This window comes from Morchella sextelata, assembly GCF_020137385.1.
Source record: "Morchella sextelata strain SCLS chromosome Unknown scls_25, whole genome shotgun sequence".
In the NCBI taxonomy this organism is placed as follows: domain Eukaryota; kingdom Fungi; phylum Ascomycota; class Pezizomycetes; order Pezizales; family Morchellaceae; genus Morchella; species Morchella sextelata.
The window spans coordinates 1,265,634-1,291,649 of NW_025408640.1; the positions used below are offsets into that span (position 1 = coordinate 1,265,634).

The following is a 26,016-nucleotide window of genomic DNA, read 5'->3' on the forward strand; positions in this document are numbered from 1 at the left end:
GCTCAGTGGGAATTCCGAAAAGAAATCGGGTGCTGTAACGTCCCCAAATCGTTGAGTTACGGACCATGGGATAGGCCCTAACATGTACCTATGCTTATATAGACTGAGCTCATGCGATTTCTTCAAAATTTCACTGAATTTCACTAAGTCCGGATTAATGCATCCCGGAGATGCATCATAGATGTGCATAATAGAAATCCATCATGGAAATGCATCAAAGGGCCCTGGAAATGCATCTCCGTCCCATTTCCAACCGATCCCCCCTAGAAACGAATCAAGCGATTCGTTTCGGAAATTTCCTTTGCAGGGAAAGGCATCGTTTGATGCATTTCCCGACCTACTAGAGTCACAAAGCGAGAAGGCATTATTTGTTTTTATTGAATACCTTAGATAGTTAATGATGAGACCCGAACACAAAACACTGGGAAGAACTCACTATGAGATAGCTATTGATGGAACCCGCATTACTAAACACTTGAACGCACTCACTATTGATGGATCTCGTGATAGTCAGTACTTGGATTAATGGAACTCGACCCCCTGACAACTCACAGTCAGATATTGACAAGAACCGGTTTTACTCGGCGGATATATATCATTCAAGTACGTTCCCAAAACTGCTCGACTTATAGTCCAACCTCGCTCGACTTTCTGTCCAAGTCGCGCAGCTAAAATACTCTATTATAAATAAGGTAGGTTAAGCGCACAATTCGCATACGGACTCTTTTGATAAAATATTCCTCTTAACCCTAACCCTGAAATATCTTGCGAGTATCACTCGCCTGTCACGCTATGTTTCACCCCGAACCTTACTTCTTGATTATTATATGGGGTCTGTGTTGAGCTCTTGCGGAGTATGAGTACTGAATTGTGCGTTCTGCTCAAGGCTATATCTATATGTAACCAAAATCGTCCGGAGACGATCGTGGCTTGCCATATTCTTGTTCCGTATATATGCCATCATGCGAATTATGACACCCCGAGTGTTCGATTGCTTGGTTGATATCCGCAGATGGACCTTCAAATAGAGAAGCCGTTCGGATGTTTAATTGAAATATAGAGGACCGGATGGGAACCACGAGGTGTCACACCCCGACAGGCGCATGACTAGCCAAAGAGCACTGGTTCAAAAGCGTGTAATTATATAGAAACGATTAAATAACATTTCCCGAGCAGGGGTTCAGATCCCATAAGGGTAAAACAAAAGAAAATGCACGGTTGCGCACGTAACGGGGCGGAGGAGAGCCTCCACAGCTACTAGATTGATAGAGAAGGATGAAGCTTGGAACCTGGCCTGTGAACAATTAATGAGTCATAGTCCCATCCCCTGCCCACCATATTCCACTAACCCCCCATATATTAGGCTTTGGAAATCGAATCTTGTGTTCTCTCCCGATTCCGGCCTAACGAGAACCGGGTCGTGGACCCTGGGGATTGGGTCGTCTCCGGGGATTGGGACGTATCCCGATGTTGTGTTGTCTCTGATTGGGGTGCCTGCTGGTTCGCTTGGCTTGTTTTCTCTTTGAACATCCACATCCACAACGCTTCCAACTTCTCCTTTATTTTGTCATCTGGTGCCCATAAAAAGAGCGCCATCACGACTGTCATAGCCGCCGTGACAGGGCCCGCGATAGACCAGAACCTTGCCCCCCCGAAATTCTCTGGTATCGCGTAGTACTTTTGGTATATATCTCACATTAGCTAGCCTTCCGCGAGTATGTATTAGTGTTCCGGGGGTCCTACACTACAGAAAAATCCGAGAGGCAAGAAGACAGCTGTTACAAGCGTAAATACTGAGATGGTCTGGCCCTGGACCCTCAGGGTTTCCTCCATCTTTTCCTGGCTTTCGGCCTGTGCTTGTAGGGCCACCTTGACAGCTTCTTGGCTTTCAATTTGCCCCTTGATCAGGGTGTCTTCGATGGATTTTTGGCTTTCAACTTGATCTCCTTCCAGACACTACGAAACCTATAAGTCTTTTATTTCTTGCGGCAAAGGACCCAATCATAGCTAAGAGGGCGGATATTACCAATGTTCTAGCAAGTTCAAGGTCTTTCAACAAGATACGCAACTCCTTGTAGAACCTTTCACGTTCGGCGACAACTGCGGTAATACTGTTCATCACATCCTCTAACTGTTCAGGTTGCTTCCTTAAAAGGGGTATCGGATATGAGTTCCGGTGGGGCCGGGGCTCCCCCGTAAGTCTTTTGCTGTCATATGAGTTTTCAAATATTTGCCGGAGGTCCTCAAGATAGCCAATCTGGGAGCGCACTATTCGAATCATCGTGGAAACATCTTTTATGTAGCTTCCATAAGATTTGAAGACTTCATTCTTATCTTTTGTGATATTGTCTTCGAGCTTTAGTTCCTAGTTCGATCAATTAGTGTCGGCTATCTTAATGACCTCTCATAATGGATGGAATGGATAGAGCCCATCTAGCAGACGAACCAGATCGTTGACTTTCGAGTGGAAGATCTTTAGTGCCTCGTTCTCTGAAGAAGTCAATAGATTGGAAATCATATGCACTAAAGCCTGAGACGCAGCCATCCGCTTTTGATATGGAAATAGTGGTGCTCGGTTCGAGTAGTGATCGTCCTTCGATCTAAATATTCCGATCCGTTCTTATAAATGGCGAGTCCGTTAATACCCTACTAGATATAGTTCAAGGAAGACCTCAAACCATCATGGAAGCTCAAAAGCCATGTTTGGTGTACCAGTATATCAGGGATGGTAGCTGTAGCAACGGGCGTTGTGTTGTTAACCTGGGAATTGATTGATTGTCGGAGGCGATATTGACGCAACGTTCGGCTTTCGTTTATAGTGGCATTATATCCAACACCAAGGTAGGGGAGAGACACGAAAATTGTGAAAAATCTAGGACTGTAGCTCGCCCGCAGTGAAACACCTGTTATGAAATTACCAAAATTGTCGAGACTATTGGCCTTCAAAACCTCTCGTGCGGGTGACTCGGCTCCGACCACGGCATTTATGAATTTCTGCGGTAAATTAGTTTCATGTTAGACAATAAGAAACTTGTAAGCCCGTCAACGAATGGGCATTCGTTCACACATACTGTTGCTTCTTCGATCTCACAACCAACACGATCCCTAAAGCCAATACGGGTCAGCACTATACCTGGGTTTTACCCTCCACCAAACTGAACGAGCCCGGGGGATATTATATATACATAACCCATATTGTTGAATATGACTTTTGACTGGTATGGGCGTATTGCCCATTGATTGTGATTGGAGTTTCGCGCGTATAAAGCCGGCTCTCGGAGACTGCTACCCTCTTCCCACATTGATCGGGTCCATTGTCTCCACCATCATCAGTTTCTCCACCCCTCTCCGGGTCCTGAGAATAATAGATAATAACCACCTCTCCAGGGTTCCTCGGTATCGGGTGGAGAGCATAGCTCCTCAATAAACAAGAGCCTTCCTCAACGGGTAAAACATCAAACGGTTCAGGACTAGGGTCCGAAGAAGAATTAGACATGCTGGTATATTGTTGAGCTTTGGTGCGTGTCAAACGACAACCATCAGTAATGACGAGTCGGAGCTGGTTAAGGCCTTATAATGTTCATAGGGAATGGATAATACCAGCGTGTGAGAAGATTCCCGAGTAAGCTGTAAGCACATTTCATTGGGGTATCGAATCACTGGCCCCGGCCTACTTGATAGTGAATTCAGGTGCGCATATAAGTGCACTCGCCTACCTACCCCTCAGGCCAAGAGTTATTAGCACTCTGCGGCAGGGCGGCGCCACCGACGAATAATCCCGGTTCTTTTCCCACCAAGCGAGTAAGTGCATGTATGAATTGAGGTACTGAATAGATTGAGCACTTTAAGAGATACCCGAATGTGCAGAGCACCCGTGACAATCTAGTCCGACTTGAGCTAGCTAATACACACGTGGCCCAGAGAACATGTACCTACTCTACTAGCCTAGTAATGCATGTAAGTACTGACAGGTATACTATACATATTCTTTGAATGTGTGTTCTTGGTGTGCCTTGGACGCATAAGACACTGGGAAAATCTCTCTCATGTATGAACCAGCGAATATTATAGCACATGCACCCAATTCTAGAGACTGCTCTGGTTACCTGGGAATCTTCACAGCCAGAATTTCGGGGCTAATGTATGAGAGAGATTCTCCAGTGACTCATGCGTCCAAGACATACGTAGTGTTCGTGCTTGTTCTTCGTAAAGCATTCGAGTCTCTCTTTACGGTTTACCCTCCGAGACCTCAGACTCAGTGATGGTATTCTGGAAATTTTGAACAATGAACTGGGGTTTTATGCAGCTTGCTAGATACCATACTCGCTATACCGTAGTTTCACCTAGCTCTCCCGTGATCGGAGGATCATCAATATGTACAGCGCATTTTGCCAGTCCCTCTCAACCGCATGATCCTTGGCGCCTAAGCATCCGGATCGTCCAGGAGTACAGGCCGGCCGCCTCCCAGCGGTTATCGAACCAGTTAACATAGGTTAATACACTAGCGAGTGTACGTGTATGAGGGTCGCCTTATAGTATTAGAGCCTCACGTGTCCAGCCCATCTCTCTTAGCACCAAGGCCTCTGCCTCTCGCCATATGCGGTGAAGAGGTCTGGTTGGGGATGGGGAGAAAGCACTTCAGTCTGACACTCAAAAATATATCTTGCAGATATTCGGGTGCACCCTTTCTTATCTCGGATGAACCAACTATCCGACTGGGTCGGAACAATTTGTATGGGTTTATTATTTTCTTATTATATTCTTATTATTATTCATGTCTGGGAAACTGGCCTCACACCCTCTGTACTTGTCTTTACACTTAACAATTAACGAACTTCATTCAAACACATCTTGCGAAGAGGTTCGAAATATCGAACCTGGCCTAGCGGCCTCTCCCTACATCGCCTCTACGATTCTGACGCCTCCCTACTTGCCTCAGCTGCTACCTATCTATCTCCTACCTGATCTACTCCTTACCTACCTCGCTACATTCCCTCCCACCTAAAATCACTTTGACACTTATACAGACACCTGTCTAGACTCCTAATCGGCGCCCAAATCAGCACCTAAGTAAGCACCTAATTCGAGGGCTAATTCGAGGCCTAATTCGACGTCTAATTCGACAATTCCAGGCGGAAGTAGGTAAGCAGGTAGGTAAAAAGGTAGGTAACCGACTAGGTAGGCAGTTAGGTAAAAGGTAGGCAGGCGGGTAGGTAGGCAGGGTAGGAGGGTGGGTAGAGGGACTGGTGGGCACTATCATGTATTAGCAGTGTTTGCAATGGTACAAATCGGTATGAAAATCTCCGCGTATTGTATTAACTGTACCACCAGGACTTCAAAATTGTACTAACTATTTAACCACCTCTTCCAACCCGGTTAAACCGGTAATACCATTTATCTAAATGGTATGTGGGTTAGGGTTCTTGGCGGGCGTTTAGAGCCGAAGGTGTAAAGGTTCTACCGAAAGCGGCGGAAAAACAATATTCCGTACCATTTAGTTAGTTGGTTTATAACGGTTTAGGGTGTACCAACTGGAACCTCCTCTCACCCGCTCTCCAAAGCACCCACATCCCCTCCTGCGACACCCCCTCGATGCTGGATGACTGGTTCGATAAATCGCTTACCCTCATCACAGACATGGTCAAGCAACACACACCCCCAAAAACCATCTCAAAATGGTCAAAGAAATGGTGGACCCCGGACCTCTCCCAGCTCCGAACCATCTTTCACTCAATACACAGAGCATTCAGAAAAGGCAGAGCCCCCCCCTCAGAGATGAAGGCAGCGCGCAACGCCTATTTCAATGCCATAAAGAAAGCAAAACAAGACCACTGGAACGCCTTCATCGCCAACGCCGACACAAAGGATGTGTGGAGACTGAAGAAAATGGCCAACAGGACGGAAGATAAGATTCCCACCCTCCCAAACTCACCCACCCCAACCCTCCTCAACAACAACCTCATCAACGCCTTCTTTCCCCCTCGACTAGAAGGCCCCTCCCCCTCCCCCATCCACTTCCCGAACACCCCCCTCATTACACCCAATGAAGTTCAAGCCGCACTGGGCCCCACCTCCAACCTCTCTGCACCCGGCCCAGACACCATCCCATATTCAGTATGGAAAGGTATCCACAGAGCCAACCCCCGCATAATTCCCGCCCTCCTCAACCCGCTCATCCAACATGGATACCACCCACTCTCCCTAAAAACCGCCAATGGAGTAATCCTCGCTAAACCAAACAAACCGGACTACTCCTCCCCCGCCGCATACCGTATAATCGTCCTCCTCCAGACCTTCTCCAAGATCCTGGAAAAAATAATAACACTCCGCCTGGCCGTAATAGCGAAAGCCGTAGGACTCCTCCACAACCACCAATGCGGGTCAGTCAGCGGCTTGTCCACTGGAGACGCAGTCACCACACTCATACACGAGGCCAGAGCCATGCAGCTGGCTAAGCTCAAAGTCTCCACCCTCTTCCTAGACATCAAAGGAGGCTTTGACCATGTCCTCAAACAACACCTAGCCTCCACCCTCTCAGAAAAACATACCCCCCCCTACATCACGAACTGGGTCCTCTCCTTCCTATCTGACCGATATATTACGCTGTTGTTTAAAGGATCCCCCAAAATCCCCACAGCCGTCCAAGTCGGAGTCCCACAAGGATCCCCAATATCACCACTTCTTTTCCTCATCTATATTAACTTCCTCCATCAACATGACCCCGCCCCCGGCATCTCACTCTCCTATGTAGACGACCTAGCCATTACAGTGGCCTCCCCATCATATGGGGAAAACATCGACATACTCCAGACCCACTACAATAAACTTACAGCTCTGGCCTCCCCGAAGAACGTTACATTCTCGGTGGGGAAGACGGAGCTAATGCACTGGAGAACCCCACGCGATAAGTCCCCCACCTCACACCTCCCAATACTCCTGGACGGTCAAGCCTTCCAGCCCAGCCCCATAGTACGATGGGTCGGATATTGGCTCTCCCCCAACTTCAACCCCAACGCCCACTTCATCAGAAGAACGGCGGCCGCAAGAGCAGCCTTCGGCATTCTCAACCGCTTCTCCTCAGCAGGAAAAGGCCTATCACCCGCAAATTGCAGGAAAGTTGCCCTCCTCGCCATCCGCCCCATGCTTACTTACGGAGCCAATGTATTTACCCCAACGTCAGCGCTCCGAGAAATGAATACCTTCTGGAATGCAGTCCTCAGATGGACAACAGGCTGCTTCAGAGCCACTAATAACCGTGTCCTATGGGCGGAAGCAAAAGCCCCCCCCCTAATACTATACCTCCACTTCCTAAAGTGCAAATTCGCTATCAGGATCCTCCGAGCTTCCCCACTAGCAAACCCAGTAACGGGAAGGACAGACCCCCACTTCCCCACCACCCTTCGAGACCGAACCTTCTCACACACCGCCCTCCTCAAAGGCCGACCCAACCCACCAAAGAAATGGAACTCCAGAGCAAAAAAAGGCGTAGCACATACACCTATTGAGCACCTCTGCTCCCTGCTCCTCCCCCTAATCGAGGAAGGGGTAGATCAAGGCAAGATGGCCCATAGAGCCAAGCAACAACTGCTGGATAACTGGCGTACCCATTTCCCAACTCCGACCTACTACACACACAGACTAGACACATCCCCCCTACCCTTCACACACCTCCACAAGTTCATCGCCACAAGAATCCATCAAATAAGATCAGGGAAAAGCTATCTACGAGCACAGCAATCCTGGATCAACCTACACACCTCACCCAAATGCCGGAAATGTGGCCTCGAAGACGAGACCCCCGACCATGCCATACTACAATGCAACGCCTCTGCACTCACCCGCTCCCAAACCTTAGAAGGAGTTACATCCCTTGAGGAAATCTGGGACAACTACACCCTTACCCTCCTGCTAGGGGCCTACATCACTAAAACCAGAACAGGCTACCCGGTCAGCCGGGGACCCTCACCACTCGAGTCAGGCTCAGGAACCTCATCCCCCCTCAGCTCAGTCTCCTCCTCCTCTACGTCATCAACAATACTCATGGGCCCAATACCCACAGTCTACGCGTCCTAGCAAAGTCTCACTGAGAGCATAAGGCCAATGGCCAGAAGGATTTCACAGGGAAAGGCAACTAGCCCTCCCTCTAAATTGTTCACTGTTATTTATATGCGTATATCTTTCTTTTGTTATATTTTATTTTTGCTTGGAATTTTGTTTTTTGCTTTATACTAGGGGGCGAGTTATAAGTTTGGAAAGGGGATAGGTTTCTTTACGCCATAGTTTATACTTTACGCGATCATTGTGTACCTAGAAACAGAAATTGAAATGATTTAAAAAAAAAAAAAAACGGTTTAGGGTGTATCATGTCTCAGTATAATCACCATCGCTTGAAGCTCAAACTGTACTAACTGTCTCATTATTATTTAGCTTTTTACCGGTTTGTACCGCAAAACCGACGTCTCATTGCAAACACTGTGTATTAGGGGATTAGGGTATATAATAAGAGCTAAACGGGATTAGTCAACCAAAAGGGTTCGATATGATTGGGTAGGATTCGGGCCACGGGGGTACCAGCGGGAACCATGCCGCAACATCAGAGAAATTTCGTTGCGCCTCAGCAGGGGTGCGTTCGTCCGTGGGAGGCCGTGACATGTCCGATGCTACGAGTTCTGAACATCAACCCAAGCTCTGGATAAGGGTAAGAAAGCAAAGGAATTCGTGAAGAACCATCGACAACATGACTATTCAGACTCCAGCTCCAGAGCCCCTTGCTCCTAGGGGCTTTTTCGCTTGTAATTCAGCATCAAAATTCAAAACCTGACCCGGTCCCAAGCAAAACCAACAGGAGAATGAACACTACGCGCTTTCAAGCCGCTGGCAAGAGTGAAGATATCCTCTACATGAGCCAAAAAGACAGAAGTTCTGACATGCATGTTTCTTTCATTCCCGTGTACAATTTTACAATTTTTTCAGAGGTGCATGTATGGTAGAAAAAGGAAAATTGGCACTCCAATAAAAATGTAAATTGATGAGAAGGTATTACAGGCCGGTCGGCTAAAGTAGCTAAGGCAGAACCCGCCTGCATGCCAGCACCAAAATCAGACAGCGAGGCTGATTCTACCCGCAACGAGTGTAACTTTACCGTCGGGTTCTAGTATAGCTGGTAAAACAACCGGGCCGGGGTGATCTCGAGGTGGCATAGGTCAGAACTTCGCCTGCAGAACGGGCTGGGCCGATTCAGCTTTTGGTCTGGCCTCGTTTATTGGGTTACTAGGCCCTACACTAAGAAGATTTTAGCTATAACTAGGCAATACTGGAGAGTGATAACGTTTTCGACCGGAACTGGATTTCTGAAATCCCCAGGTCAATTACCTCAAGGGGTTGTTGAGATCCTGGAGACAGCAGAAATCAAGTCTGGCACCATTCCCGGTCAAAAACGTTAATTGCACAATTATAGATTGGCCCGGGCCGTGCCGTAGTGATGCAGAGGTACATAGCAAATCTTTGTGCATGTCTAGCTGCAAGTCTTCCGGGATGTAGCACATCGTTTAATTTTTAATGGCAAGGGATAATTTGGAGGTAGTCGGGAGGGAGGGATCTGAATCGCGGGGGTGATGTGGGGAAGCGATCATTCAATCTCATTAGCGGCTGAAAAATGATATGTCACAGTGCGCCAAGGGGTAAAATCAACCTGGGACTACTCTGCGCAGAACAGTAATAAAGTGCGTGTTTCACCATCCATAATTATCAACGAAACAACGCACCTACATATATATGCGCAAGAGTGGAGTTTGTACTACGGGGGTGATGGTAGTACGGGTTCGATGGCGATCGGAATGCGTACTGCGCACTACGTGTCACCTTGATATCACATGCACAGCACGAAGTAAACAAAAAAGATAGTTGAAACGGATGCGAATTGGTTGAGGGATTATCTTTACGCAGCTCCACTCGGTAGCTTAGAGATACAATCGTACATTTCGGTTGAACGCAAGTCACTCCATGGTTTTGTATTATGTTATGTTTGATCACGCAATCCGACATATTATTTGTTGCCTCATATCTTATCAGTGACGGATGGAAACAGTCGTTCCCCGAGGTTCTGAACCAACCCATACCGTGAACAGATTTATTATAATTGAAAGATTTTGAGATTTTGTTATCTTTTATTTGTTTATACAAAGAAAGTAAGAGCCAGGCTTTAAGCTTTTCCGCCTTGATGATTGGTAAATGGGAGGATCGGCACCAACATATTAGGTTATCGGAAAAAAGACTAAAATCTCTGCGTAGAGGGCCTGGTGGGGGGTCTGGGTAGGGTCTGCTAACTCTGTTCGTTGTACATTCCTGTATATTATTGAATCATAATACTTTCTCACAATGTAATACTCGAGCATGCATCTCTGCTCCATGCAACCTTTTCGGAATATTCCTAACGAGGACTGCGCAAATGGAGCCAGCTCCATTTTCTGGCAGCATGATTGGTGCCGATACCCCCAGCTGCGAATCAGATAACCAAAATATAGAGCCGGCTCCATTTGCGCAAAATCTCTATTACCGTATGGGTTCGAGATTTAAAAGGGATCATCTTCCCTATCTAAACTTACATCCTCACATTCTTTGCCTCACATTTCGTGCTCATAAATACTGAAAGCCTGACCAATATGTCCACCGCCCCCGTTCGCTCTTCTATCGCGAATCTCGCAACCAACGATCCCGCAACCGAGGAAGTAAGAGAGAGACCAACAACTACCGATGAAGAGTGTATCTCCTTCTTCGAAGATTATCTTGAAACGGAGAGGAAATCTTTGAAGACCTTCTACAAAGATGAAGACATTCCAAAACTCGGCGCGAAGGCGAAGACCATGTTTGGAGCTTTGATAGAGTTGGGGTGCAAGAAGGAAACAGCGCAACAGTTGACCTTACTAACTCTCTATGACATTGTCATGTTGATTGGTTTGAATCCACTTGTAGACTCCCATCATATAAGACTTTTGCTAACCATTTACAATAGATGACAGTAGATCTATGAAGACGGAGCAAAAAGGGGAACGCATCGAAACTCTTCACAGAACGATTGATGAGATCACCCGAATCTACGATTACGCGAACGAGAAAGGGATAAAATCAGTAAAATTCCTGAACGAGAAGAAGGGAATCGCAAATGTCAAAAATAAGAACTGGAAAAGAAATTTTAAGAACAAAGTATACAACGGTGTGACCAAGATCGGTACTTCATTGAGTCAAAAGGTTTTGGACAAGTTCGTGTGGGGGGAAACAATGACAAAGCCACTTCTGGTGATGATCATCACCGATGGAGATGTAAGTTCAGTCTTTTGCATTTGATGAGGGTGAATAAACTAATATATAATTTAAGGTAGAAGGTGAGCGGGAGGGGCTGTTGGCAGATGTGATCGCGAGTTGCGTTGAGAGGTTGGCGAAAGATGAGCAACGGGGAAAGCAAGGTTTGTGTCTCAGTATATGTAATCTCGATCAAAAGCTGATGGAATTTTGTAGCTGTTTCATTTCACTTTTCCCGTGTTGGCAACGATAAAGAGGCACAAAAGCTTCTAGAAAAGATGGATGATAGTGAAGCATTTGGAGACCACGTTGATTGCCTGCCTGCAAATGATGCTCTAGAAAAGCTTCGGGACCCGACGGGTCAGCATAAATGGACTGTGGCAAGTTTCTCCACTCCATGGGGCATTGAATGATCAAGGTTGACTCATGGGCCTTCGCCATTGCGATATTTTAGTTGCCCAAGCTTTTACTGGGGGCAATTTCGATCTATGTAAGCTCCCATTCAATATCTGAAAATCACATCACTAACAACGTGATACAGTGGGATCAGGAAGGGGATGACGTTGTGGTTGATGTCACCGCAAATACCGAAGCCGCGCCTAAGGAAGATGATTCAGATGAGGATGCAGACGCTGGGTCATCCGATGATGATGATGATGATGCAGACGACGAATAGGATCGTTAACATCTCCACTGGGCAGAATACCTCCGTTTTTTTTTTTGGCGACAGAGATTTGTGATTGGGTAATATTTTGATGTTCGGGGGTGAAAGACACAAATTATTCTTTGTACTTTCCTTTCTTCGACTACTACTGCTATAAAAAGTAGACTGTGCTTTCAGCCCCAAATGAACATTAACCGTGTCTCTGGGACCCCTCTGAATGAAATACAGCGACTCAGAAAGGGCTTATTGTTCAGCTGATCAAATGTGATATGTCAATACCAAGATTCTATCGAATCAGTCCGAACCACATTCAGAAGATCCTCTTAATGAACCCAGAACACCACCAACCCCAAGATGAACAAACACGAGTGATCAGACATGTCCGGCTCTGCCCGGGCCGCAAGCTATGAAACGGAGTGCCCTTTGAGCTACGGATATCAACCAAACACTAGTCCATGGGCACAAAGCAAACATTCATAATATTTCTTTCCCTCATCGGGGCTCTATGCAATTATATATGTATCTAAATATCTATAATGTCCCTGTCCCATGGAATATAACTCGGCTCATTGCTGTGTAAAGTAATGGTATTGGCCAGCCGAAGTAGAAATCAATTTCTTTTTTGTTTAATTCATTAATCGAGTAGAAATCAATTTTGTCTGCGCTTCATGACCTGAATGTTCACATAGATATCCATTAAACGGGCCACAAGGTACAGCCACTGAGCAAAAGTGTGCGTGATTTAGTTTCAATGCCAGTACGCAGTGTGACGGGCCCGTGATGTTGATGTTATTAATGTAGAGATTCAAAACAACGAAAAAGATATAATATAGTTCGTGACTATATATCCAAGAAAATAGGTGATTGATCTTATTCTTCATTGATTCCGGGCTCCATTGGTCACTGGGGGGTTTTCTGTTGGGGGGTTTGTGATGGTCCGCCACGGTTACATATCGAGAAATGTCTTACTCCGAAACGGAATCAAGAACACTTTTGCAGAGTGGCTGTAAATACACGGATAGCCCCATCAGCCATAACCCGAGTTGTAGACCATGATACTCAGACGAGACACCTGGTATTAGGCGAAAGAAGAAAGAACGCTGGCAGATCGATAAACCTAACCCTCTGCACAACCAGTTCGCACCAAGTTTCACCTATTTTGTGTAGGATCGTTTGTAGGCTCTCGCCAATTAATGCGGTACACGCCTCCCTACGAAGCACGAACGTTCCCTCAGAGAACCCTAATACTTGCTGCGGAAAATTGACATCGACCATTAACCGATATTAAACACATCGACATCGACCTCCAACCCTAGCTATGGACGACCCCCTTATGATGCGCCTATTATCTACCTCAGACGGCGAGGCGACAGCCACCGACCCATAGACCTCCTCCAGCGTCAGGTAGAGCAGGTTGCACGACCTCAGGCAGCTCTGTCTGCGCAACCTCGACATTGCTACCACCCAGCTCGACCTCTCTACCAGCTGAACCCCATACTGAACGACCTTCTTACCTCGACATCCCACAGTACGATCCCTCCAGTACGCCTTGCTAGACCTTCTTACTCGACCCCTATATCACCCGAAGACCTTACTACCATCACCATGTCTCAGTTCAACCTCAACCTCCTACAGTACAACAGTATGACCTCTGTTTGTCAGTTGCAGAACGACCGACGTCGAACCTCAAGCATGGATTATCACTTGGCACGACCACGACCCCCCACGAGAATTTTTTTTTTGTTTAATTCATTAATTGCATACAAACCGTAGTTTATGGCAATATCACACCACCCTAGAACTACCCATCTGCCTCCACCACGAGTTACAAAATAAAGAAAAGTAACCATCTCATTCTCACAAATTTGACTCTGTCTCTCCTTCTAGATTCCCTCCTGGGACGGTGTATAAACTCTTCGTATCCTGGGTAATTGTCTAAGTATCTATGTATCCAGTGTGGGAGACTGATTGTGCCTGTCTTGTCATTGATGTCGTTGTCGCCTGTTGCCATACCTGTACCGGGCTTGCCCATAAACACGAAAGCCTGGCTGTTACCGTGTTTGAAACACGCCCATCCCGAAGGTGTATACCGATAATTCCTTTCAAACAGTCCGATAATCTGAATCTTTGTCATTTGTTCGGGTATTGATGCTGAAGCCGGAGGAGAATGGACTGGACTTGCAGTATTGGCCGCGGGAGCTTGAACCGGTTATTCTGTCTCTGAGATCGGTGGGGTGGGAGCCAGTGGGACTATGATTGTCTCTGGTGGCTTAGAGTTTACTGCTGGTGTAGGTGTAGGTGGTGGTGGTGGTTGGTGCTGTAGCAAAGGAGAGATCTGTTCTAGACTAACAACGAGCAGCCCTAATCGAGGAACATTCTGCACTGTTAGGTGCCTGCGATGAACGTTCTTGACTGCACTGAAGTGTTCTTGATTGGCGTGTGTTTATAGCTGGATTGACCGGACGCGAATATTAGAGGACCGTGGGAACGTTCCTAACTGGCTTCAATTTATGGCTGTGTTCTGTACCAACCGTGTCATCATACCAGCGAGGGACGTCCCTGAATGGTTTGTACGAGTCATGGACGTCCGTGGATAGCACATACATTTCAGAAACTGTAGAGGTCAATGACTGGTATGCTTGGATTGTCCCAATGGAGGAGTCCGTGACTGGTACAATGAATTACAACATACATTTTGAACTACGTCCATACAATTCTTCGAGACTATTTCACATCTACCTTATCCCCTCCTACTCCTGGATCGAGTCATTCTCTCAACTATCTCAGGTTCGCTGTCCTGGTCCTCCTCATCCTCTATGGTACCCGCTACTGACGACTTCATTTTTCCATCTGTATAGTACTCTGAAACCAGTTGACCGTACTCCATCAAGATTGGGTCTTTCAATATTGGTTCTGCCTGATCTAGGGTGAGATCCATGTCCTGGGCTATGAAGAGTTGTAGGAGAAGTGGTGCAATGACCTCGAGAATGAGGTTTTCCTTCTGCATGTGCGGTTCCTCCAGGTCCTGCATCTGTTCTTCGAGATGCTCCTCATGTGATGCATCTGGAGAGTCAAATATTAGCCCAACCAAGCTATGCAGTCCATATGAGTAATATCCGCTGAATGCCCCTTTCATTGGATACCATTTTTCTCCACTTCTGCGCGTTTCCAGATATACGGGATAAAAGGGAATGTCTGTATACCGTTCTATCATATTATCGATGATGTTGACGGTTGCTTCAACCCGAAAGGCACAGCAATCAGTTGAGGATGCGATGGTGATCCACTCCAAATCTGGAACATTATGAGCCGAAGCGTATTGTTTGAGAAGGTCAGACCTATCGCCATGCGGAACAGAAGGAACAACTGTGATAGTATCTTCAACCAAGGTATCTTCTGATATCGGTGAGATACTGGAGCGCCAATTACCATTATCATCTATTTTGCCTGAGGCGTTCTCGCACGCTGTTTGTTTTCCTTTCCCATTTGAATGACATCTTGACTCCACGCAATTGAGTTTCGATTTGAAGCAAGGGCAGCGCGATTTAAGACATTGACTTCTACATTGGCAGTAGGTCCGGCTCTTGATATAGATGTTAGTATAATTAATGAAATGATATCTGTCTTTAGTTTCTCTTCCCTGGTTTCCGTCCTCTTCACTGTCAAGGCGTGATGCTTGCCTCAGTGAAATAGTTTTCGATGTAGCCCCTTCAATTGGAGAAAATGTCAGAGATGCCGGAACACTTTGAAGTTCGCCTATGTAACAATTACGACTGATTTTGCCGAATTCTGATAATAGGGTATAGCGGACAGGACTGTGGACCTCAACAATTCTGCAAAGAAGCCTCCGGCGATCTAGCGAGTGACGATCTGATCTTGGGACCCGTAAAGTCACCAAAGTGTCATTCTGAAAAGCCGGTACTTCCCTGGGCTGTTGGCTGCGTTGTACCATGGACGGTCGCGCATTAGCTGTACCAAGTGATGCATCTTTTCGAATTGTGGTCCGAATAGCCTCATTCAAATCATTGCTTCCTCCCTATTTAGTATAAACTTAGTCAAATGCTCACGTTGAGGGCAGACAAAACTGTCCTTACCGGTGTGTGATCTGATTCAATACTGATAAGTGATCGTTCAAGTGACGGGTCAAAAGAGGTTCTGTCCCTATCGACTCCGGACGCTATTGATTGATCCCCTATCATCATATTTCCACTCAAATCATCCTGCAACATCTCATCCTCAACCGTTTGTTCACCTCTTTCGATAAAAGGTATACGAGTACCAAATATTCGCTGACCAAATACTACCTCGTAAGGGGATTTCTTTGTTACTGAATGCCGTTGTGTGTTCATTGCTAGAACAGCCTCCGGAATGGCTTATTTCCAGCACACTGATTGATGATCAGACATCCAAGCAGCCAACTTGTCTTTCAGAACCCCGTTTGCTTCCTCGATCAAACCCTGACTTTGTAGATGACGAGCTCAGCCATTTATGATCTATGTCAAGAAATCACAATAAAAAGGCGAATAAATCGAGGAAATACAAAGACGTCTACCTTAATACCCAAAGAACGTGCCAATATAAGTAGTGCGCCTTTGAACTCTCCACCATTATCACATTGTAATATATATAGCGGTCTGAAATCCGTAATCCAGTTCGTTACCGCAGCTGCTACGGTCTCGCTTTCCTTGTTCCAAATTGGGTACGCAGCCGAATACTTACTAAAGTGATCTCGCATATGACGTATCCAACGCGAGTCACCATCAGGTGTGGCTGACACATCGATCAAGTCGACCTGCACCCGTTCCCATAGTTTAGATGCAATAATAGGCCTTGATGTGCGGTTTGATGCTGAGATGTTTTCTTTGCACACATAGTACAGTGTTTCAGAATCCATAACACTTCATTGCATGTGACACCATAATACTTCCCATCCATTTCATAATACGTTTCATGGATGCCAGCATGTGCCAAATTCAAGTGCGCAGCGATTACGTCATCAAAAGCCTCTGAATCCGTTATCACAAATCGGTATGAGCCTGCAGCATCGGAGTATTGAAGTCGCCCATCTTGTGACATTCGATATCTGATCAGAAGTACATTAGGTAATGAATATATTCAAACGGCAATGATTATAGTTGCTGGATAGGATACCTGTTTTTCACAACATATTTTAACTTTCTTTCTTCATCGCCTGCACCTGTCAAATCCCCATTAAGCAATCGGTGTATCAAGGTACGTTTCTCTAAAAATAGTCTGTATCGATTTGTGTATCCAGGACTCAAGCATAAGCTGACCAAGTAAGGCAAGCTATTTGACAAAGAAGTCACTGTCTTGCAAGGCTGGACATAGTGTTCAACATAATTGGTTGAAGGATAGCTGAGTGCAGAAATAAGTATCGGAGGTGTTAAGTTGTTGCTGTTGAAGATGGGTCTTGAAATAGTATGCTCGACACATTTCATAGTTTGGAGGCTTCTCATTTGTCATTATGAGTCATGGGTTTTGATTCATTCTTTCTCTGGTATTTATTAGTCATGTTTTTCTATTACTCATACGGCTATAATTTTTATGTTTTGTGTTACCTTTCTTTTGTATAAATACGGAGCATTCCCCCCTCTAGCTAGTTGAATGAATACACTCAATTACAATACTTCTCTATATATAATTTCTCTAGGTTATGAGCTCGGATCTCAATGGGACGAGTAGCGAGTATTCTGCAGGGTATGAAGGGGGTAATAGAGGTCAGTGTAGGAGCCTGCAATAGGGGTCTTGAGGGACTCTAGCGTTGGTAAGGGTCAACGGGACAAAGGAAGCAGCGGCACGGTTGTCTTTTTGAGTAAAGAAGAGGAAATAATATTATATAGTAATAGCTAGCGTAGGCACAGAAAACGTTGCGTATCAAAAGAAAGAAGAGAAAGAGAACAGAAACGAGGACGAAACCTCCTAATATACTCAAGGAAATCTCAGCGATGACAAATCCAAAGTGACTCATACACTTGTGACCAACAGAACTCAATAGAACTCAATAGAACTTTTCTGACTAATCCAACTACTCGTAACCCAGTGTACTAACTAATCAATCCATGAAATCGGAAACGATTTACGCTTACACACTCCAAACCATTTTTACTATCAAAGTACACTCTATCGTTTCACTTCATACATGTCAAACAACAGCATAAAATTTCGCACTTTACAATGAAAGCTGTCTAGCTAAAACCATTACACTGTTTGGAGAGACCTCACTTATCCCGTGTTAAAAGTTCGCGATTTGTGGAATCTAGTCAATAGTCCTCTCACTCTGTCACAAATCCCTCGAATCAGTCATTGACAACCTGTAAACCAAGCTCAACGTCACCTTCGATGATGTCTATGAAAAGCTGTTGGATCTGGACTCACCACGCAACAACGATGCACAGGCGGCTGGAGAAGCCTACCATATCAGGCGAGGAAATCCAACACACGGAAGCAACAACAAAGTCGGCAAGGCACGGAACAACAAAAAGGACAAAAAGGATCTCATAGGCACATAGTGCATCAAGAATGATGAATATGCAAAAAGTCATACGCACAAAGATTGCCAGAAACTTAAAGCTTTCAGAGTCAAAGAAAAGTCTGCTGCATCCGGCAACGTCAATATCATGTCATGTCCTGCATTTCACACAAAACTAGACCTTTCCTGGATTCCTGACCTCTCTGACCTCCCCAAACTCGAAGAAGTTGATGCATTTACTATGTCAGTTTCCTTCGACTTTACAACTTTCTCGGATATCTCGGATGTAACAATGGAAGACTACTTTGGCTTTGTTGGAGAACTTTCAACATCTGACAACAAGGTATGGATCTTTGACCCTGTCACAACTAACCACATGACCGGAACTCAGGTTACCACCCCCTCACCTTACAGTGGAACAGTCAGTGTCAGCAGCCATCGCAAGCTCAAGATAACCGGAATTGGAAATGTCACCAACAATGGATCACATGGCCCCATTACTCTGCGGAACGTATTTTTAATTCCAGAACTCGCCAACACCAATCTAATATCTTTGTCATGTATTATCGAAATGGCATTCACAACAACAGGAACGGAAAATGTCGTTACCATTTATAAACCTAACAGTAAGAAAATCATTAGGGTCGTTAACGCAAATAGTACTGGTATTTACATTTTTGAAACCAAGGAACCTTGCGCATACATCTCTATCGCAACCAGATTCTATGACTAGCACCAACGACTCGGACATCTCCCCACTTCCTCACTCTTACGATTACGCAACATGGTCGCCGACTCAAAATCTTTCCCCACAACAAGTCACATGGAAACATGGAACAGATGTGAACTCACCAAATCCACCAAATCACACCTCGCTCCTCTTACCGAACCACGATCGAGACAACCACTTGAACTAATCCACTCAGATATGAGCGGCAAGTTTTCCACTCTAGTAGGGCAATGTCAGATAGGATTTTTAGGTTTCCTGAGAACCATCGCCCCACAATTCCCAGCTTCCTGGCTATGTATTGAATAGATTGATCTGAATCCATTCCCATGACGAGGTATGCATTTATAGGGGATCGTGTTTGTAATTGGAGGGGCAGAGCTGGTGGTCAAGGGCTGTTGAGTAGGGTAATTCACTGTGAGTCTTGGCAACCTGTCCTGGTTCACTTCCGGTACCGCCACTCACCGGGCACGTACAACGATCGATTACTGCATTGTACCGAACGCACCTTCTTGAGCCCACAATCATGACGGCGCTCGAAATTCAATGATGACGTATTTTCCCATCCTCTGCTTCGATGGCATACATAAATTTCAGATTCTGAACTCCGGGTTGCCGTATTGGGTGAATCTCACTAATTGCCTTTGCTGTCTTCTTATTCTAAGTTGGATTCTTTACTCCAGGTGACCACTTTACCAAGTTTCAATACTCATAACCCTAACTACCAACAACCAGGTTTCAACCACTACCAAATTCATATTCATGTATTTCATTTTGACCGAAGAGTGTATTTTGTACACCTAACCAAATCTGCTTACAACGCTTGTAACCACAACTACTGATAGCCAGGGTTAAACCACCACCAAATTCACATTCATGTATTTCATTTTGACTGAAAATTGTATTTTGTATACCTAATCAAACTAGATGTGAAAGCTCGTAACCCTAACTACCCACAACCAGGTTTCAACCAACACCAAGTTCACATTCAAGCATGTCATTTTGACCGAAGATTGTATTGTGTACCAATAGAATAACATGACCTGAAGAAAAACAGATAGAAAAGTTTCACTTCAGTATTCTGTCCTACATTCTAATTCCGATACGTAACCATGAAGCTTGCAATTACCAGTCTTCGGGCTGTATCGTATTATTGTTCTAGACACTACTGAGCAATATTGAATCGCTGGATAGATATGCATGTCTACTAGGACAGCATGTAAAGCAAACACTAATGGTGAAATTGGTTACTACTGTTTGTGATAGCTTGACAGGTATAAATATCAATCGGAACAGAAAGTGAATCAGAATTTAGAATTGAGGTTTGTTGGTATAGTTTGCTATGACTTGATTTGTATGCACACTTGTTGTGACAGAATGTCAGTCAGGAATAGTAAATTAGATTTGTTAGGATTTTTGGCAATTGCTTGATACGTATGCATACAAATTGGAATGGCAAGTAAAGTGTATATCGATAATAAAAGCTTTCTGTATAATGTTTCAAAACTAAATAGGAGTCGATACCTGTCAGAAAGACATTCAAATCAGTAATTAGCAGTGAAATTGCTTCATACCATTAATAATTGGTTCATACTTATACATTCTTATCAGAACAGCAAGTTTAACAGTTATTGACAAAGAGGGTCTACTGTATGATTTACGATCTTTTGATATATATATATATGCCTATCAGGACATCAAATGTATCAGAAATTCAAATTCTTATTTGTTACAATCGTTCATGAAGGTTTGAAAGCTATGAATATTTATTGGTACAGTAAAATACTGGAATTGATACTCACTGTATTTGATGGCTTGATTGGTATACCATGTTCTGCATCAATATTGAATAGCTTGAATACTGCACTACGGTTTGCAAAATATCTTCTCCCAAAACTCGAAGTTGCGGCTTTCCAATCCATTCTGAAATATATACAATCTATGATCATATTCTGAACTTGAGAGTGAACAATATTCAGCACTTATCTCTAAACCTCATTATTTTAATTGATAACAGTCTTCATAACGTGTATCCTGATATTTTGTCTTTTTGTAAACGGGTAGGAATTTGACGATGTCCGCAAGATAACATCTCTTCCACCTCACCTACCTATTAACAGTATGCGCCCGAATTCCCCCAAGCCTTTAGAATTAGGATTATGGGTGCTTTTGATTGAGAATGTCATATTTGAGCTGACTGGCGGTCAGTATAGCACTCAATGGCTTGAGCGTTCTCAGTGTACCCCAATTCAGATCGTAAAACCTTGTCCGATTTCATAGATCGATTGAATAATATAGTAGGTTACAAAGGGTCGAATTGATCAGAAAAACTCTATGAATTTCTAGAAGATTCCGTCGATTTTAAGGGTATGAGTCACTTGGGATTTGTGATTGCTAAGCTTTCTTTATGTATATTAAGGGGCTTTGCCCTCGATTCTATTCTTTTTCCCTCTCTTTTCTTCTCTTTCTTTTGGTACGCAAAGGCTTAGGTAATCTACGCTGGCTATTGCTATTCAAGTACTATTTTCTCTTCCTTTATAAGGAGGCCATCTCACTTCTCCGACCTTAACACCGCTAGTCCTAAACTACTGTAAGTTTCTCCATCCCCTCTCGCTGATTAACCTACCAGCCCCTATGACCATCTCCCGTACCCTGGGGAATACTCGCTACCCAACTTCCTAGGATTACGTTGCGTGGTAATCCGCACCATACGCCATGTCCACCCCCAACCGACCTACATGGATCTCATCTAACAAAATCGAGAAGTTTAACCATCAGTACGAATAGAATACTGGTGCCCTGTTTGAGCACCTCCCTACTATCTTTTAAAGCATCCGACATGAGAGGGATAGTGCTCGTACACTGCTCTCCGCCGCCCACAAAACCATTGACTACCTAGAAGAGCAAGTAATACAGGTCAACATTTACCTCAATGTTGACCACACCACCCCTGCCCCCAATGTTCCTGTCCCCGTTTTCGCTGCTACTGCACCAACCACTTTCTCCACCTTTGGGTCTGAAACATTCCCCGAAAAGTTCGATGACATCCGTACCAAAATCCCCGGATTTGTTACCCAACTCCGAATGAAGCTCGAAGTCAACCATAATCATTTCCGCAATGGGACAGCAAAGGTTATCCATGCGGTCGCCTGTTTGGAGGGAAGAGAGCTTGATCAGGTCATACAACTTGTTAACGCCAATCCTGCTGACTTCTTTTCCTCCGTCACCTTCTTCGTCGCCCACATGGAAGGCTCATTTAGAGAACTAAACACTCGAAGTACCAACCACCGCCAACTCGTCCCCCTGAAGCAAGGCAAAGAAGACTTTGCCACCTACTACTCACAGTTCATCAGAAACGTGTCCCACTTGCATTACAACAAAGGAGTCAAGATTGACGAATTGCTGGAAAGATTGTCGGACAACTTTAGAGACATCATGACATATCGAACGGAAAGACCCAATATGGTGGAAGCATATGCGACCATGTCAGTGACGATCCACAACCACATGTAACTGACGTGCTATGATGAGGCACAACCGTGACTTCCTTTCGAATAGTGTAAATAAAGAGTGCGAGTTTTGATGATACTCGTTCAGAAAGAAGAAAATGGAGTTTGTATGTTTGAACGTTCCCAAGTCTAGAAAATTATAACTTTAAGGGGTCTCCTCTCTATTAAAGATCCGTTGATGATGAGAGGCCAACAGGGGGCAACACCGAGTGCCTTATAGGAATACGGCACGTTTGCTCAAGTTCTTTTTCCGACTGACAATCTGCCTGTTGATAGTCGGGGGTACAGCAACTATTTTTTATCAAGGGGGAGGAGAGTAACTGCGATACCTTGAATGAACTTCTGTCCGAGTCAAATCATGCAATTTGCTGAAAGCTGTGGTCGGAATCTTAAGAACTATTGGAAACAGCCGACCAGATAATAATTGTTTATTGTAACTTTATTAGAACCGATTTGAGTGTTTGTAAACTGAAGTTTTGCTTTAGTAGCTTGAGTCGCACTCCCACTCCCCAAAGATACTCCGGAGCAAAAGAGGAGCATTCCGGCAGTTTGACACTGCGGAGGTTAGTGTTGGGGATTAAAACGTGTTTTTGGAATTAGATTTTCCATTAGCTCCGGGACACCGCCAGAATCATGTCTGTCATGCTAAAGCATGATCTTTGAGCGTCAGTTGCAAAGATAAGAAACCTCAAAGAGTCGACTGTATAGGTAGGGAACTCCCGTCCTGGGTTCTCTGTGCTATCAGGCATCTTTGTACTTCTGTTCCAAGCTTGCTCAACCCCCTATTTTTGACTTGTAAGACTTCTTACTCATTGAGATCCCTGTACTCTATACGAATAAAGGTACGAGCCCAACTGCTCTTGTCTTCACACGTCGATGAAGAACAAGCTGCTGTTACTTAGGGTTGGTGGCTTAACTGATGGAATAGGTTCTTTTGTAACAGCCTGATAGTGGCCTTGTTACATTACTCCCCTCTAGGGTAGACTCATTTTGAGTCCACTGTAGTGTTACTGGAATATTAGTATTTGGCATAGAAGAAAAACTGTAGCTCTATTGGTGATTACGTACAAACTACATTTCTGTTTCTATCTCCATCATAGAAAGAAAACTCTAAAATGAAATGCCTTTTAAAAACAAAGAAAATGGAATATTCTCCACTCTTGTCGTAGAACCTTCCGTTCTACTAGTGGAGGTTTCGATGTTAGCAAGAATCTCTCTTTTTCCCTTGTTCTTTTTACGCGGGTTTCCTCACGCTTCGGTTTTCTATCATTTCTTGCATTGTTTTCAGGGAAAAATGGTATCCGAACTCTGTCAGACAGATGAAAAACCTGGTACAGGAGAGTGGGTTTTTGTTCCCGGATTTCTTCTGAAATACAGACCTACTCACGCCGTGTTTTGAGGATCTCTAAAGTTTCACCGTATTTTCCGAGGTTTTTGAGGGTATTTTTGATGAAATACTTTCAGGGCCTCATCGGCTCTTCCTTGCAGAATTTCATATGGTTCCCAGGAGTCTTCCGAACGATAGCCCTCCCAAAAAATGCGATACTCTACAAACATTTTCTAATGCCCAGACTGTTGCCATCGGCTATTAGCTATTTGTTTGAGAACGTAAATTTATTCTCCTTCGAGCTCATCTGGAGTAGGAGGCACTTCAGTGCGTTGAGGGTATCTCAGTCCCCGATAGGACTCCAGCAGAAATATTTGGAAGATATCATGAAGGTTCCATTGAGAGGGAAGCTTCAGCCTGTAGAACGCAACAACAAGTTTCTTGTAGTCAAGCTTGCTTGATGGTCGATTGGCAACCATATTGCGTCGGTCCATCATCACCTTATCCCCATCTTCAGGTTCTGGAGCTTTCATATGCTTCTGGTCATATCATTTCTTCTGCCGGGCCTGTGCCTTAAAAATATCAGTCCTCATAGTTTTCCAAAGAGCTTTCCACTTGAACTTTAGTACGGGGCTGGAAACATTGGCATTGTCCAGCTTCCTTCTGTGCGAATGCCAATTGGAATCAGGCTCGAACCCATAGTTCGCGTAGAACTGAGATACTTTAGTGGACTATTGGGTTGCCGTTTTGTAGGTGTACTCTGCAAGCGGGAGTAACCCTGCCCAATCATCCTACTGGTAGGACCAAAAGTTTCTGAAATATTGCTCTAGCGTTTGATTGACCCTCTCAGTTTACCTGTCAGCTTGAGGATGATATGCCGTAGACAGACAGAGGTTGACTCCGAGAAGCTTCTTCAATGAATGCCAGAACTTGCTTTCGAATCTGAAGTCCCCATCAGGAATGATTTCTTCGGATAGTCCATCGAGATGGAGCTGCAAGGAGTGTTGGGGACCTCTAACTGTTGTAGCATCCTGTACTTCTGATGACTGGAGCTTTTATCGCTTTGACATGTATGGCAACTCCGTACGTATTCTCCCATATCATTGTCCATCTTTGGGCAAAAGAACAGTGCCCGAAGATGCTCTGCAGTTTTGAATTGACTTAAGTGGCTTGCGGGCTTCGAATCATTTAGGGCGCTCATGATTTTTGGTTTGAGCTCTCGGTGATTTAGGATGTACCATCTTTTCTTCTAAAAGACATCACCGTCTCTCAAAGGTAGGTTTCGGTCTATTGGCTTATTGAAGGTGTGTTTCACAGACTGCTCCAATGAGAATTACTCAGGGTCTGAAGCTGCATAACGCCGGATTTTGTCCAGAAGCACCGGTGTGAGTTTGCAGACCTGAGGTGATTTTGGCCATTATGATTTGATCATAACGGTTGGTGGTTATACAGAAACCATTCTGCTAGGGCAACTCAGGACAGGATTCTGAGGTTGGGCGAGAACCTGGCCGTACAATTCCCGATTCCGTCGCTATAGTTTGGCCAAAACGAATAGAATCCATCACCATCGTCAGGTATTTGGGTAAAAGGCAACATGATTGTGATACTTGGAGTGGAGGTAGTGGGTGGGGGCTGTTGAGTGTTAGCTCGGGTTACCTAGTGCTAGGGGTAGATAGGGTTAACTGGGGTGACGGGCCAAACAAGGTTTAGTTAGGGTTAGTTAGGGTTAGTTAGGGTTAGTTAGGGTTAGTTAGGGTTAGTTAGGGTTAGTTAGGGTTAGTTAGGGTTAGTTAGGGTTAGTTAGGGTTAGTTAGGGTTAGTTAGGGTTAGTTAGGGTTAGTTAGGGTTAGTTAGGGTTAGTTAGGGTTAGTTAGTTAGGGTTAGGGTTAGTTAGGGTTAGTTAGGGTTAGTTAGGGTTAGTTAGGGTTAGTTAGGGTTAGTTAGGGTTAGTTAGGGTTAGTTAGGGTTAGTTAGGGTAGTTAGGTAGTTAGGGTTAGTTAG

At 44.8% G+C, this 26,016-nt stretch overlaps 7 protein-coding genes across 7 annotated transcripts; 4 read left to right on the top strand and 3 right to left on the bottom strand.

Annotated features, from left to right (window-relative positions):
- Nucleotides 1-1,359: 1,359 nt before the first annotated feature.
- On the bottom strand, nucleotides 1,360-3,496 carry H6S33_008263 (uncharacterized protein; the record flags this gene model as incomplete). Its single annotated transcript, XM_044839630.1, has 7 exons — nucleotides 1,360-1,677; nucleotides 1,744-1,956; nucleotides 2,027-2,365; nucleotides 2,447-2,619; nucleotides 2,679-2,994; nucleotides 3,072-3,105; nucleotides 3,186-3,496. 7 exons carry the CDS (start codon nucleotides 3,494-3,496, stop codon nucleotides 1,360-1,362), a joined length of 1,704 nt encoding a protein of 567 aa, XP_044688454.1.
- Nucleotides 3,497-5,592: 2,096 nt separating this feature from the next.
- H6S33_008264 (uncharacterized protein) lies at nucleotides 5,593-8,073 on the top strand (the record flags this gene model as incomplete). The annotated part of the gene is made up of 1 exon (XM_044839631.1): nucleotides 5,593-8,073. The coding sequence occupies one exon, from the start codon at nucleotides 5,593-5,595 to the stop codon at nucleotides 8,071-8,073; it is 2,481 nt and encodes an 826-aa protein (XP_044688455.1).
- Nucleotides 8,074-10,661: 2,588 nt separating this feature from the next.
- On the top strand, nucleotides 10,662-11,974 carry H6S33_008265 (uncharacterized protein; the record flags this gene model as incomplete). The annotated part of the gene is made up of 6 exons (XM_044839632.1): nucleotides 10,662-10,953; nucleotides 11,012-11,319; nucleotides 11,375-11,462; nucleotides 11,515-11,675; nucleotides 11,753-11,788; nucleotides 11,840-11,974. The coding sequence occupies 6 exons, from the start codon at nucleotides 10,662-10,664 to the stop codon at nucleotides 11,972-11,974; spliced, it is 1,020 nt and encodes a 339-aa protein (XP_044688456.1).
- A 2,728-nt stretch (nucleotides 11,975-14,702) lies between these two features.
- Nucleotides 14,703-16,311, bottom strand: H6S33_008266 (uncharacterized protein; the record flags this gene model as incomplete). Its single annotated transcript, XM_044839633.1, has 2 exons — nucleotides 14,703-15,998; nucleotides 16,057-16,311. 2 exons carry the CDS (start codon nucleotides 16,309-16,311, stop codon nucleotides 14,703-14,705), a joined length of 1,551 nt encoding a protein of 516 aa, XP_044688457.1.
- A 1,341-nt stretch (nucleotides 16,312-17,652) lies between these two features.
- H6S33_008267 (uncharacterized protein) lies at nucleotides 17,653-19,369 on the top strand (the record flags this gene model as incomplete). The annotated part of the gene is made up of 4 exons (XM_044839634.1): nucleotides 17,653-17,700; nucleotides 18,307-18,438; nucleotides 18,493-19,078; nucleotides 19,113-19,369. 4 exons carry the CDS (start codon nucleotides 17,653-17,655, stop codon nucleotides 19,367-19,369), a joined length of 1,023 nt encoding a protein of 340 aa, XP_044688458.1.
- A 2,525-nt stretch (nucleotides 19,370-21,894) lies between these two features.
- H6S33_008268 (uncharacterized protein) lies at nucleotides 21,895-22,692 on the top strand (the record flags this gene model as incomplete). The annotated part of the gene is made up of 2 exons (XM_044839636.1): nucleotides 21,895-21,956; nucleotides 22,032-22,692. 2 exons carry the CDS (start codon nucleotides 21,895-21,897, stop codon nucleotides 22,690-22,692), a joined length of 723 nt encoding a protein of 240 aa, XP_044688459.1.
- Nucleotides 22,693-24,302: 1,610 nt separating this feature from the next.
- H6S33_008269 (uncharacterized protein) lies at nucleotides 24,303-24,548 on the bottom strand (the record flags this gene model as incomplete). Its single annotated transcript, XM_044839637.1, has 1 exon — nucleotides 24,303-24,548. The coding sequence occupies one exon, from the start codon at nucleotides 24,546-24,548 to the stop codon at nucleotides 24,303-24,305; it is 246 nt and encodes an 81-aa protein (XP_044688460.1).
- Nucleotides 24,549-26,016: the final 1,468 nt, after the last annotated feature.